We start from the raw sequence: 14,279 nt of genomic DNA on the forward strand, positions 1-14,279 counted from the left end.
TATCGTTCACTTCTTAACTAAGTAGTATGCTGTGTTACATTTCCTTTCTGTATAAATGTTTCTTTTCTCTTATTCTTTATAATTCTCTGATTTTTTTATGTATCCATCAATGCTTTTCCTCAGCAATAGTTTTTACAAATACTTAAATGCATAGATAACCTAGAGGTTCCATTGCTCCCCAACCTAGGGCCTTCCTTTTGCAGCCCTTCTCCCCTACAGACCAGACCAGCAATCTTCCAGGTCTGGAGCAGTGGCCTGGGACTGACCGCCCTTCTCCTGGGTGGAAATCTGTTTCCTGGATCTTAACCCTTCTTTGGTTCACTCCTCGATTTTATTGGCACACAACTTGCAGTTTCGTAAGAATGGATGAGTGGGAGGTAAGTCACTTGAGTCCTTGCCCATCTATCTCTTTTCTATCTTTGCACTTGATTGAGAATTTGTCTAGGTGTTTTAGGTTGAAAATCAGTTTCCTTCAGAAGTTTTAAGGCATTGTCTCATTGCTCCTGGCATCTGGTATTGAGAAGTATGATGCAATTTTGATGAACATTCCTTTGTATGTGACCTATCTTTTCCCTCTGAAAGCTTTTAGGGTTTTCTCCCTTCTCCCTCTCCCCAACAATCCCCCACCCCAATTCCAAAAGCCACATTTGTGTGTCTTGGTATGAGTTTATTTATTTCTTAAATTCTTTGTGCTGAGCCCTCAGTGACTCCTTTCAATGTAGAGAATTTTGTCCCCAGTTCTGGGATATTCTTATATTATTTCTTTTACATTTCTCTCCCTTTCAATTATTTTTTCTCCCTTTCTTCCTTTCTCTCTTTCTTTTTTTCCTTTTCCTTGATTTTATATTTTAACCCTGTTATTGAAATGTTAGATTTTAGCTATCACAGTTTTTTAGCTTTTTATTATGGAAAAATTTCAAACTTGCAGAAAATTTTAAAGAATGGACACCCATATAGCTTACATCTACATTCAACAATTGTTAACATTTTGCCATCTTCGTTTTACCTATCTATATATGTATGTATAGATTTTATTATTTTTTTGCTGAACCATTTGAAAGAGTGTTGTTCGTACAATGACAGTTTACACCTAAATACTTAGGAATATATTTAGGATACACCAGGCATCTCCTAAAGACAAGAACACTCTCCTACTGACTGCAATGCCATTATCACTAAGAAAATTAATTACTGCTCTCTAATATTATCCAAGATCCAAATCCCTGTGATAATTTTTTCAGTTGTTCCCCAAATGTCTTTTATAGATGCTTTTATTTTTTGAACCAGTATCCAATTAATGTTCACACTGAAATTTAATAATTCAATAATTGGATTAGGTGGTGTTAAAGTGAGAATTAGTGAATTGGAAGCTACTTCAGAAGAAATCACGTAGAATACCACACAGAGAATCAAAGATGGGAAATTTTTTTTAAAAAAGAGGTTAAGATATATATGTGATAGAACAAGGTAAGATCAGCATATATTTCATTGGAGTTCTAGAAGAAGATAATAGAAAATATGGGGAGAAATAATATTCTAAGAGATTTTCTACAATGGATTAATGACTCCAATCCTCAGATTCAAGATCCCAATGAATCCTAAGCAGGAAAGATATAAAGAAATACATGTTTAGACACAGCAATGCAGAATACCATAGACAGAGAGGATTTTGAAAGCAGTCAGAGAGAAAAGGCAGATGGCCTATTAAGTGATACCAAATAGAATGATTGCTGATTTCAACAACAACATAATCCAGAGGACAGTACTGAGAATCAACCTAGGGCTGAATACTCAGGAAAAGTATTTTAAGAGTGACAGCAAATTTCACGCAAATAAAAATTGAAACACTTACTACAAATAGTCCCCCACTAAAGGAACTTCTAAACAATGTACTTTAGGAAAAAGTAAAATTATTCTAGAAAGAAAAGTCTAAGACTCAGGAAGGATCAGTAAACAAAGAAATTGGCAAATGTGTGTAAATTTAAGCAAATATTGAAAAATTACAATATTTTCTAATTTTAAGGTTGAAAAATCAAGATAGAGATAAAATTCTGAACAACCATGGCATATTAGTTAGAAGAGGAGTACTTAAAGTGCTCTATGGTCCTCATTATTTATGAGAAAAATAATGATATTGATATTTCAGGCTTCGTCAAGATAATATGTATGCTAACAATTTAAGGCAACCACTGAAAAGACAGAAATAATGAATAACTTCCAAACTAGTAGAAAGAAAAAAAAAAATGAGAGAAAGCACTTTTAATCAGTTAAAAGGACATAAAGAGGAAAACAGGAGCATTTCAAAAGAAATACAAACAGAAAGGTTATGGTTAGGAAGATAGAAATAAACCCAAAGTACATCAAAACTCATAATCAATGTAAATAGACTAAAATCTCCGGTTAAAAGACAAAGGTTTTGGACTTCCCTGATGGTCCAGTGGTTAAGAATCCACCTTCCAATTCAGGGGACGTGGGTTTGATCCCTGGTTGGGGAACTAAGATCCCACGTGCTGCAGGACAACTAAGCCCCCCCACGCAACTACTGAGCCCATGCACCACATCAGGACATAGAAATGTTGAAAGTAAAAGAATGAAAAAAATATATATCAAGCAAAAACTTGCCCCCAAAGTTGCTGTACTTACATTAATATCCAATATGATTGACTTTAGAGCAAAAAAAAAAAAAAAAAAAGGTTTTTAAAGAGATAAAATAGTTACTAAAAATTCCTAGAAGAATAAATATTACCATTGACTCAAGAAGAAAAACAATTTCAAATGATCCCATTATTATTGAAGAGGCTGTATTTTCATTAATAGATAAAATCTTCCCTTAAAGAAAACACTGGCAAAATTCTACCAAATATTTAAGAAACATATAGCTTCCATCTTACACAGTCTCTTTCACAGAATAGAAGAAAGAACATTCCCCACTCATTTTAGGAGGTTAATATAACCTTGATCCCAAAATGGGACAGCACCAGAAAGGGAAATAATAAGCCAATCTCACTAATGATCATATATGCAAAAACCGAAATAAAGGATTTGTAAGCCAAAATTCAGTGACATGTAAAAACGATAATACATTCTAAGTTTGTTTTATTCTAAGAATGCAAGGGGTCAATACTGGAAAACTCTATTAATGTAATTTTAAAAGTATATTAACTGTTTAAAGGAGGAAAATCACGATTTTCTCAATAAATGCAGAAAAAGTATTAAAGTTCAACAACCATTTATGATTTTAAAAGAAACTCTTAGCAAAGCAGGAATAGAGGGGAACTTTCTTAATGATAAGTTGTTTCTACAAATCAATGTGTAGAAAATCTATTCAACAATGAAACATTAAGAATACTCCCTTTAAAATGGGAAACCTGAGGAAGATGCCTGCTATCTCCTTAGTTATTAACATTATGCTAGAGGGTTTTGCCAGTGCAATAAAACATGAATTAGGCTGCTGAATACAGTTGTGCATAATGCACTGGGCAGCCCCATTATTATTTGCACTTGACCTAACTATTTATACAGAAACATAGACTCTACAGACAAATAACTTGGGATCGATAGTCAAATTATTAGAATTACTAAGAGTTTAGTGGGAGTTCCCTGGCAGTCCAGTGGTTACTCGGACTCGGCACTTTCACTGCTGTGGCCCGGGTTCAATCCCTGGTCGGGGAACGAAGATCCTGCAAGCCATGTGGCTCAGCCAAGAGAAAAAAAATGACTTATTGGCACAAGGTGTGTTAGCACAAAGATAGACACACACAATGGAACACAACAGAGAGCGCAGAAACAGAACCACACATTGATAGATATTTGATTTATTTAAAAAGTGGCATTGTAAAAGGGATTGTCTTTTTAATAAATTGTGCTGGAAACTTTGAATATCCATATGGAAAAACAACAAAATGTGATCCCTATCTTATATGCAAAAATCATTTCTAGATGTATTATAGACCCAAATATGAAGGCAGAAGAATAAAGTTTCTAAATGATAATAAAAAGGAATTACTTTGGTTTAGGAAAAACATTCTTAACAGAACACAAAAAGCACTAACTATAAAGGAAAAAATAAATTAAGAATTAATTTAGAACTTTTAATTTAGAATTTTTTAAGTAAAAAAATACCCTTAAAAGAGGGAAAAGTTTGGACTTCCCTGCAGTCCAGTGGTTAAGACTCTTGGCTTCCAATGCAGGGGGCGCGGGTTCGATCCCTGGTCGGGGAAATAAGATCCCACATGCCACGTGGTGTGGCCAAAAAATGGAAAAAAAAAAGCACATCTAAACAATAAATGATTAGTATCCAGGATACATAAAGAATGCTTATAATTCAAGTTGAAGAAAAACAAACGACTCAATAGAAAAATGAGCGAAAGACATTAACAGCTATTTTGTGGACAGCAAGATAAATAATCAAGAACTACATGAATTATGAAAAGATGCTCTTCTTTATTCATAATCAATGAAATGCATCTTCTCATACCTTTCTTGGCTATTTCTGTCTCTGCCCCTCCCATTCTCAGCGCTCTACTGCTGAGTTAGTTATTTCAGCTTGTTCCTCCCATGATGTCTAGAGTCCTGTCTCCATCACGACTTTCAGGAGGAGCTGCTGTCTTGCGGAATATAATGGGAGGCAGTCCTAAAAGTTATCGATATTTATAGAATTGTCACACTTTCGCCAAAACTTATGCCTCCCCACCCCCACTCCAGGATGGCACTGTGATGATTCTCTGCTTAGTAGAGAGGGGGCTGGCTCTCAACTGGGTACCTCATTTTGCCTTTCATTTACCGTCACCGCTATTGACGATCGTGCTAAGCAAGTCATTTATGGTATCTCAATTAATCCTTACAACAACTCTATGAAAGTAGGAATTTTCATTTTGTTTTCACATGGGAGGAAACTGAGACTCAGAAATGGTCCGTAACTTGCCTGAGGTCACATTTGTAAGAGGTGGAGCCGGGATTTGAATCCAGTTTCTTTGATTTGAAAGCCTGTGCACTTCGTCACCGTGTTATGCTTCTGTCCTCAGCTGCCTATCCTAATATTGCTACCTTACCTTGAGCACCTACTAGGATTTTATGGATACTCAGATACAGCCATATGATGAGAATATCACTATGTGCATTATAGAAGAGAAACTCGAAACTTGGAAAGTTTATGTGACTTGCTAGGGGCAGAGCCAAGGTTCAGCCCAGGTCTGTTTGGTTCTAAATCCATTTGTCTTAACCACTCTGCACCATGCCCCCAATTCTTCCTCTTAGCGGCTAGCCCAGGGATCCCCACTTCTTTCTAAACTGTCTGACAGATGATGACACTAAAACAGATTACAAGCAGACCTCCCAGCTGGTTTTACTGGAAAGATAATATCCCTGAGAGAAGCAGCTGCACAGCTACTGGGCTCTAGGCCCAGAAACAGAGGGCTCACTGCACACAGCCTCGGTGTTTCTGTAGCTCTGCTCCCTCCCTCTCATCTCACACTGGAATGGAATAAATTTATTTTGTGCCAAACTAGGATTTCTTCTTTTCGGAACTGAGTAACTCAGGTCAAGTGACCCCCTGCAGGGAAGTTACCCAGGTGGGGTGTTAATTATGGAGGTGATGGGCATGTGGAAGAGGTTGTGAGAGCAACAGACCTCTGGTGTCCCCACAGATTTTCAGAAAACTTTCAACTTCAGAGTGCTGATGTAAAGGCCAAGCACTGGGGCCCAGGAAGTCAGTAGGCAGCTGTCTTCTACATTTCACTCCTTTTCTTTAACTCTAGTTCAGACTAAAAGGAACCAGCCTCCCTGAAGAAATGATTCATTCCAGATCTAGAGCAAGAAATGTACAAGATGAGTCTGAGACTTTTTGTTGTGGCCAGAAAACAAGAAAGCTATTGAAGATGAATGGGGTCATGTCAAATGATACAGGCAACTTGTAGGAGGCTCCCATTGTCTGAAGATGGGACAATTTGAACATCAAAAAGAATAATGACTATAATGGATTAAAATGTGTTGCAGTGTTTCCTACTGATCACACTGTTCATAGGGTATTATCTCAAGCTGTGATACCTATGAATAGAGAGAACATAGGAAGACTGTTGATTCTCATTATTCATGGTAGTTACATTCTATAAAGTCACTGTGACTGTGAATGCTTAATTAGTGAATATTGAGTCATTGCACCTGGAGGAAATACAGCATTAGATTCCTGTCTACCATCAATACACAACCTTATTTTATGTGTGTTTCTGTTTAAAGACACCTTATTTAATATATATTATTAATTCATTAACATTGAACTCACAGCACCATAGCTCATGTCTGAATGAAGCTTATCTAACACATGTATTTTCTCCCCAAGGCATGTCAGCCTTCTTGCACTTAGGAACACTAAATAGCACTTCAGCACTACACGTTGGGGACATTTTATTTATTTATTTATTTGCCCTCAGCCTGTTTGCTTCATTTTTTTTAAACATGTTTACTCTTTTTTTTTTTTTTTAATTTTATTTTTGGCTGTGTTGGGTCTTTGCTGCTGTGCGTGTGCTTTCTCTAGTAGCGGCAAGCGGGGGCTACTCTTTGTTGCTGTGCGCAGGCTTCTCGTTGCGGTGGCTTCTCTTGTTGTGGAGCACGGGCTCTAGGCATGCGGGCTTCAGTAGTGTGGCACGCGGCCTCGGTAGTTGTGGCCCAAGGGCTCTAGAGCGCAGGCTCAGTAGTTGTGGCGTATGGGCTTAGTTGCTCCGCGGCATGTGGGGTTTTCCCGGACCAGGGCTTGAACCCGTGTCCCCTGCATTGGCAGGCAGATTCTTAACCACTGCGCCACCAGGGAAGTCTTCATCATGGACATTTTAAACAGAGAAAAAACGTGGCACCAGACTATGAAAACGATACTTGGTTATAGTCTGAGAGCTGAAACTAAAAGGCAGAGGGTCACCTTGTCTGACTTCAGTTGGGAACATGCATGGAGGGAGACTCAAATTTTTCACTGCCCTACACATGTCAGCAAATGACTGAAGAGGCACCATAGATATTGATTTTGGGGTTATAAATAAATTTCAGTGAGTAGGTGAATTCACAAATACAGAATCCACAAGTCCTGAGGATCGAACTGTACGTGGATCATAGCATTGACAACTCCAGGGTTGGAAAAATCACACCTGTGGGGTAGAGTTGAGAAGTTTTATGACTATTTGATCTGAAGCAACTAAAGGAAGGATGGCATTATTCACGAATAAGGAGAATTACTATATAGAGGAAATCAGCTGACTCAATTTCACTGTCTGCTGGATCAGGGCCGGATATAATGTGCTAAAATTGTGGCCGGAAGAGTTCTGGCTAGAAATAAGGGTGAACTTTCAGACTGAGAAAGGTACTAACTATAGGTTAATAAAGGAGATGGGGGCATCATTTTCCCTTCAAAACCTTAACATCAGGAAAGAAGAAGTCCATCTACCTGGAGTGGCAAAAAGTAGTAGTTCCCAAACATTTTTCAAGCCTATGATTTATAAGGAGTTGTTTTATAGCAGCTTTGATACTGCTTTATAATATATACTATCTATACCTGGTGCTTTTGTGGGGTACAATACACTCCTAAAAGTTCTGATGGTGATTATTTAAACCTGAAGTTTGGATGAAAATGGTAAAGCAAGTGTCAGCTTCTCTTAAGCAGTATGCTTCCCAGGTGTTAGCTGAGGGCTCATGGTTCCTTGGAGATCCTGAATCCCCACATCGTAGCCTCTGAGAGGTCAGACCCTCCTCTCTCCCACCACAGTTCAGCGGGTTCCGGGCAGTTTGCTTCTTTATGCTTCTCTCTTTCCCCACTCCTGTGCTTTCCACATTCTGACTTCCCGGTGTGCTGGCCCAGTTCGGCCTGTGTAAATAAAGACACTAGCTTCTGCCCTTTACTGAGAAAAGTTATATACTTGCATCCAACGTTTCACAAGTTCATTGGTAAAGAGGTCTTTGAGGGTCAGGTCAAGGGGAGGGATGACCCTCACCTGTGTGGCCTCCTGCCCTGTTGCTTCCCCCACCCCCCTTTGGTTTCTGTTCTAGCTCTCCTTCCTCTTGTAAGTAAATCAGCATTTTCTTTTCCTTTTTTTCCCCCTAGAAAACAACCATGTCCAGCCCCCTTCCTATAACTACAAGAATCTTCCTACTTTTTCCTTATGTGTTTTCCTCTCGAAGAGAAAAGCTGACGATTCAGCCACGCTAAGGATTCACATATAAACACGTCTGGATAAATATGTATAAAATATCAAAGATAATTTTGTAGGGGTAACAAGACCTAACCTGAAGAATGTAGTGACTTATTTTATTTTTAAATTTTTGTCTGGTGTAACAGCTTGGGACAAGGGAAAAGTTAGTTCTGCCTGGATGGTGGGGACTTGGGAAGGGGCAGGAGATCAGGTCAGACAGAGAGCAGCAGCAAAGCCCAGCTGGTGGGGCTGGATTCAGGCTGCTGGGCAGCAGAGGAGAAAGAAATGGTTTGGGAAGAGGAGTAGGAAGGGGATGGCAGGACTGTGAGTTAAGGGGGAAAGGGGTCTTATTTGTCTATTCTCAAGGTACTTCCCCCCCCCTCATATTTTAACATCCCTGAAATTGTGATGCATCTTACATTAGAAAGCCTCCTCCAGCTGCATTCAGCTGGGCGGTGGTCGTGACCTTCCGTGGATACCCTCTGATAAGATCTTAGTACCAGCATCAAAATCTTCTAGACTTGTTGAAAGATGGTTCGTGATAAATTACAACTTGGGAAACTTACCTAAACTCTAGCCTTAAAAAGAGTGTACATCAAGAGATTTCCAGATATGGAAACTATAGGAAATAAAGTCACCTGTTCAGAATATAAAGGGGCTGCTGCCTGTCTGGGAAAGAGCTTTCCTCAGGTCTAGGTGTTGGCAGGAGGACCTAGCTGACCCAGGGAGTGCAGGAGAGCAGGGTCTAACCTGGGAGCCAGGCTGGACCAACGGGGCAAAGCACAATTGGATATGGGGTTGTAATAGTAATAACAGGTAAGACGGAAGGCATACGCCAGAGAAATGTGGGTGAAGTTGGGACCCAGCTCCGAACTGGCAAAGGGTCAGGCTCCGAAAAGATGGAGCGATGGGGACAGGACCCGAGGGGAAGAGGCAGTTAGGCAGCCTATGGCTGGAGGCCCAGCCACTGCCAGCAAATTATAAAGCACTGGATCTGGAGATAAAGGAAAGATGGTAAATTCCCCCAACCCCCAAGAGCCAGTAGAAACAAAGCTGAGCAGAAAGTGGCTCAGGGAAAATGCAGAATCCCAGCTATCAGCCCCAGGAGCTTAGAGGGCAGAGGAGGAAGGGAAAACAGATTTCCTAGGGAAAGAGCTGACGGGATAAATTGGGGGTGGCTGTCCATCAATGATGCAGTTTTGACCTCAACTCAGCTGTGAATGGGAGGCCCAAATAGGTTATAACCTCTCCTGGCAGAGCCAAGAGACACTGAGGCTGTATCCATCAAGTGCAGTTTAACCTGAAGTCTGACTTAACCTGGTTCCCAAATAGGTGGACTCCTGCTTCTCTGGGGTCCAGGTTAGGGTGGGGCTGGAATGAGATGGAATTTCCTGAAAGGTGACTCTGCCTAGAGCCAGAGACAGGGGAGGCTCAGGAACACGTTGCCAGTCTCTGTTGTTGGCGGCCTTAGTGAGCTGAGCTGACTCAGAGGGTTAGCACCGCACAGAATCTTCTATGCAGAAAGAATCCTTGCACAGAATCCTTGTGCCCCGCACCACAAGAGGATGTGAGTCAACTTGCCTATGGAGGGGCCCTGGCCTGGAAAGGCAGAGGCACCAAGAAGGGAGATGCTGCCTCCCAAGGGAGAATTCCCTCGTGGGCTTCTGGGTCTCCGTGGAGCGATCTGGGGGTCCTGCATTCCCAAGGGAAGGAGGGTACCAGATGCACAAGGCCTTGCAGCTGGCCCCTCGTGTCCCATCCCTCCAAAAGCAAAAGGGATCTAGGTTGCCCCTGATTTTAAGAGTGATTGCAGGAGAGTATGGAGAAATAACCTGGAATGCACAAGGCAAAGGCAGATGGGGAAAATGGGAGCATTTGCTCACCGCCTTATTCCAGAGGTTGTCATAGCCGATAACTGAGTGAGCAGCCAAGTTCCCCGACCCATTGTGATTCCCCCTTTATGTGGTCACCTTCACACTCGAATGATGCACTCACATTTTACAATCAAACACACATTTTGTATTTGATGGGGATGACTGGAATTGCCCCAAGGACAGGCAGTTTCCTGCCCACCAGGGGATGGTTCATACTCATATCCTCATGTTCGGTTGGACTGATTCATTTAGATCAGGCACGAAATACTCAAACACATTGCTTTGAGTAGTATCTTGATTGGTCTAAAGGCTGTATATGAGAAGACTTAGAACAAAAGAGCAGCTGAATGTGTAGGGGTCCAGGAGAGAGGGTGACGGAGAGATGGACAGGGAGGCCGGGGCTGGCTGGAGAAGGGCCTATAGCCCAGGTAAGGAGTTTGGACTTATCTGAAAACATGGGGGGAGGGGAGAACACTGTCATTGAAGATATTTCATCAGGGATGCGACGTGTCCCAGTTCCCTCGCAGTAGGGCAGTGACTGGGTTGGAGAATGAAGTTCTTTCCAGTCCTCCCTTCCAAACTGAGGGCCCTCAGGACAGTCACGGGCCTGAACACAGAGCCGGCAGGCAAGGGAAGGGGCCCTTGTGGAACACACAGGGTGAGGACAGGGTTGTTGGATATTTAACCTGGATATTTCATCTCAGGTTAAAAGGAAACACATGGCTTGGGACTTCCCTGGCGGTCCAGTGGTTAGGACTCCGTGCTTTCACTGCCGAGGGTCTGGGTCCAATCCCTGGTCAGGGAACTAAGATCCCACAAGCCGCTGTGTGGCCAAAACAAAACAAAAGAAACACATGGCTCATGAATAGCACTGGGCCTCAGTGTAACGTGATGAAGCTCATGAATAGCACTGGGCCCCAAATGAAATGGTTTCCTCAGGAGGGTTTCTCTCTCTCCCTGGCCTGGGTTAGCTCTCCCTTCCTTCTGAAGCACCCTGAACATTGTCTCCTGAAACTCATCACTCTTGTTCAAAGCCTGTCGTGCCTTCAGGACTCTAAGCTCCAGGAGAGCAAGAATTTTTGTTTTCTTTATTTACACTGTCTCCTCAGTTGCTTGCCTGGTTTCTGGCACTAGAAGATGTTCAATAAAGATTTCTTGGGCTTCCCTGGTGGTGCAGTGGTTGGGAGTCCACCTGCCGATGCAGGGGACACGGGTTCGTGCCCCGGTCCGGGAAGATCCCACATGCCGTGGAGCAGCTGGGCCCGTGAGCCATGGCCGCTGGGCCTGTGCGTCCAGAGCCTGTGCTCCGCAACGGGAGAGGCCACAACAGTGAGAGGCCCGCGTACCGCAAAAAAAAAAAAAAAAAATTAAAAAAAAAAAAGATTTCTTGAATTAAGGACAAGAGTCATGCTGGAGGTGTGATCAGAGAAGGGAGCCGGGGGAATGTGACTTTCCTCCTGGTAGACCACTGTCAATGGAAGCCAGAGGCTGGAAGAGTCACTAAAAGAAACAGGGTTTTAATCCAGGCTGTCATGCGTGCCCTGGATGTACTTCACTCTGGTGTGCCTTTATTTCCTCACTTGTGAGGTGAGGTAGATGGACTCAAATGAGTGCTAGGGATTCTCCTTCTAATCCTAACATTTTGTGCATGTAGTCTTTGCTGCCACTCTCCTCTTTCCAGGGCTCTTTCCATTTCAGAAAGACATGGCTACTGGCAAACTTAAAAGAACATCATGATTTTAGCCCTTCAGTGAGAAAGTGAAGGAATCTTTTAAAGATGCAAGATACTTGAACAGGAGGGTAGATCTGTTCCAGGGACTACTCTCCAGGTCGGAATTTTGGAATTTGTTTGGAAATTCCAGTTTGGAATTTGTTCTGGGAAAGGAATATTTACTTTTAAAGGGTGAATTAAACTGACTTCCAATTGCTTTCATAAAAAGCAAGATTTTTTTCAGAGAGAGAGAGAGAGCCGAGAGTGAGAATCAGCCCTGCCTCACCTGAGGACAGAGCCCTGCAGGGCTCCTGCCAGGATCCTTCGCCCAGTGCCCCATGCACCACAGAGCTGTGCTGTGGGGAGGTGCGGAGTAGGAGGACTTCTCTGAGGGAAAAAAACCCAAGCTGCAACCACTCGGCTACTCACCGGAGGTCTCTTCCAGATGAACTGGATGGGGAACTTCTGGCTATAAAAGAGAGAGGTCTCATCCGGTGGGAACTCAGGATCCACATAAAGAACCTTCTTTTCTAGACATTTCTTGTGAAGCTGCTCAAATGTCTTCTCTTTCACCCCGATAATGGGAAAATTGCGGCTGATGATGGCTGAGTAGATGCCACTTGGGTTTCCGCCGCCGGCCTCGGTGCCCTTGCCCTGGGCTGCCTGGGGGATTGGCCCCGGAGACCTGGGCTCAGCCCCTGTCCGTGGGGCCACAGACGCACTAATGACAGTCAGCATGATAGGCAACTTTGGAAGGAACAGGTTTTTAAAGACAACAAGATTCAGCTACCTTTAAGGAAAGGAAGCAACTGCAAAGAGGAAGTTGTAGTAATTCTGTCATTGGAGAGAAAAATGTCCACATCCACTTCAAAGTTTAAAGCCCATCAGAAGGTCGTCTAGCTTGTGTTCACGTTAAAAACTGAGCTGTGATCTAGAAGCCGTCCAGTTTTCCTGAGGAAGGAGTAAGGATTTCTGTAGCAGTTTTTACTTAGGGGGCTCCTACCAGCAGCATACATGCCAGAGGGAGAGAAAGAAAGTGAGGGTTGTGTTTCAGTGGCCCGAAGAAGCCTGAGCCAGGAAAACCAAAAATAGACATGAAGAAAGATCATGAGTATGAGAGCAAGAGAGAGGCTAGCAGTGCAGCTAGACTGCATGCTCGAGAGAGAAGGACCTGGCCAGGGATGTTCCTGTGTTGCCATTAAGTTCTGGTGTTGTCAGGAAATGAAAGGGGAATATTTGAGTAAATTGAACACTGAAACTTAGCAAAGAATGGCAGATACATTATTGAATTGGCAGTTATCCAGACTGTCAAACTATTAGCCACCAAATTAATGGAAAACAATATTGAAAAAAGCTTGCAAGGGTGAATGTGAGATACTGAATTCTAGGAGAATGTTCTAGGCATTTTTGAGAACATGATTTTTACTTTTCTAGGATATCAGAATATTATTCAACTGGATTTGGCATCTCTTCTAGAATGTTCTGATGTCAGCGTTCAGTGAAACTGTCTGGGTGGAAAATGCCACTCAGCAGAGTCCTCAGTTGAGAAAATCCCTGTCTCTTCTTGCCCACTTGACCTAGCTATCCCTTATCTCTCCCCACCCCCAAGATATACACTGGGACCAAATCTTCTACAAAAAGTGCACCTGAGTACAGATTATTCAGGCGTGCCACATTAGGCATCTGAGTCAGAAGTTGGAATTGGATACTGAGCCAGGTTGGCCATCAAGTCCTGGCATGTCATACCCAAACAGTTGGCCTCAGGGCTCTTAGATGAGACCACAAGTGGCTCTGGGGAAGGAAGTTGCCTGCCTGGCCTCTGCCTTATCTTCTACTCACGGTAGCTGCTACCCAGGCTGTCAGGAGATGGCCACATTCCAAGTGTGGCTGAGTGAAGGCTAGTCCCAGAATGCAGCTCTGCCTGTTCCCATGTGCCCATCTCATCAGCCCAAGGCTAGAGGCTATGAGAGAAGGTAGGAAGTGACAGCTGAAATAGGGAGTCCTGTCAGGCTCGTGATCCCTGGGGTTGCAGCTTTGAGGAGCCCTGTGTCTGGAGTTGCAGCTTGTAGGAACCATCAGCTTATTCCCCCATCCCTCTAAGGAAATGCCCAAAGATCTTTATTACTACTCTTGGAGAGGCAGAATAGAGAAGGGCAGCATCTGAAGCTGACTGCCTAGGTTCAAAGTCTAGGCCTGCTGCTCATTGGCTGTGCCTGTGTAGCTTTAGGTGAGTTACTTCTTCCTTTCTTCCTATGTCTCAGTTTTCTCACCTATAAAATGGGTATAATGATAGTCATTCTGTTATTGAGTTGTTGTAAAAACTAAACAAATTGTGTACATTTAAAATAGTGGCAGGATTGTCTTAAGCACATAATAAATGTTAGAGATGAACCGAAGTTTATATTATTTTGGGGTTATATCAGGTTGAATGACAGTTACTCATTGGCACAAATCAGCTTTCACTTTATGAGCATTTATTGACCATCTTCCATGTGAACAGTGCATCTGCCCAGGACCATGTGG

General features: G+C 42.6%; 1 protein-coding gene and 1 long non-coding RNA gene across 7 annotated transcripts in view; both read right to left on the reverse strand.

Annotated features, from left to right (window-relative positions):
• The window catches only part of CAPN3 (calpain 3), a 49,636-nt gene extending 36,858 nt beyond the window's left edge, over positions 1 to 12,778 (reverse strand). For all 6 annotated transcript variants that reach the window (XM_007104859.3, XM_007104858.4, XM_028495437.1 and 3 more), the window contains exon 1: positions 12,186 to 12,778. In XM_007104859.3, the coding sequence (XP_007104921.1) occupies positions 12,186 to 12,494 (309 nt within the window). In that variant the 5' untranslated portion in view covers positions 12,495 to 12,778. The remainder of the gene's footprint in view (positions 1 to 12,185) is intronic.
• Positions 6,837 to 12,138, reverse strand: LOC114487107 (uncharacterized). Its single transcript, XR_003681817.2, has 2 exons — positions 12,043 to 12,138; positions 6,837 to 7,133 (listed from the first exon to the last, which is right to left on the reverse strand). It is a non-coding gene; the product is annotated as an uncharacterized lncRNA (long non-coding RNA).
• Positions 12,779 to 14,279: the final 1,501 nt, after the last annotated feature.

The sequence above is a fragment of the Physeter macrocephalus genome, chromosome 11 (genome assembly GCF_002837175.3).
Source record: "Physeter macrocephalus isolate SW-GA chromosome 11, ASM283717v5, whole genome shotgun sequence".
NCBI lineage: Eukaryota > Metazoa > Chordata > Mammalia > Artiodactyla > Physeteridae > Physeter > Physeter macrocephalus.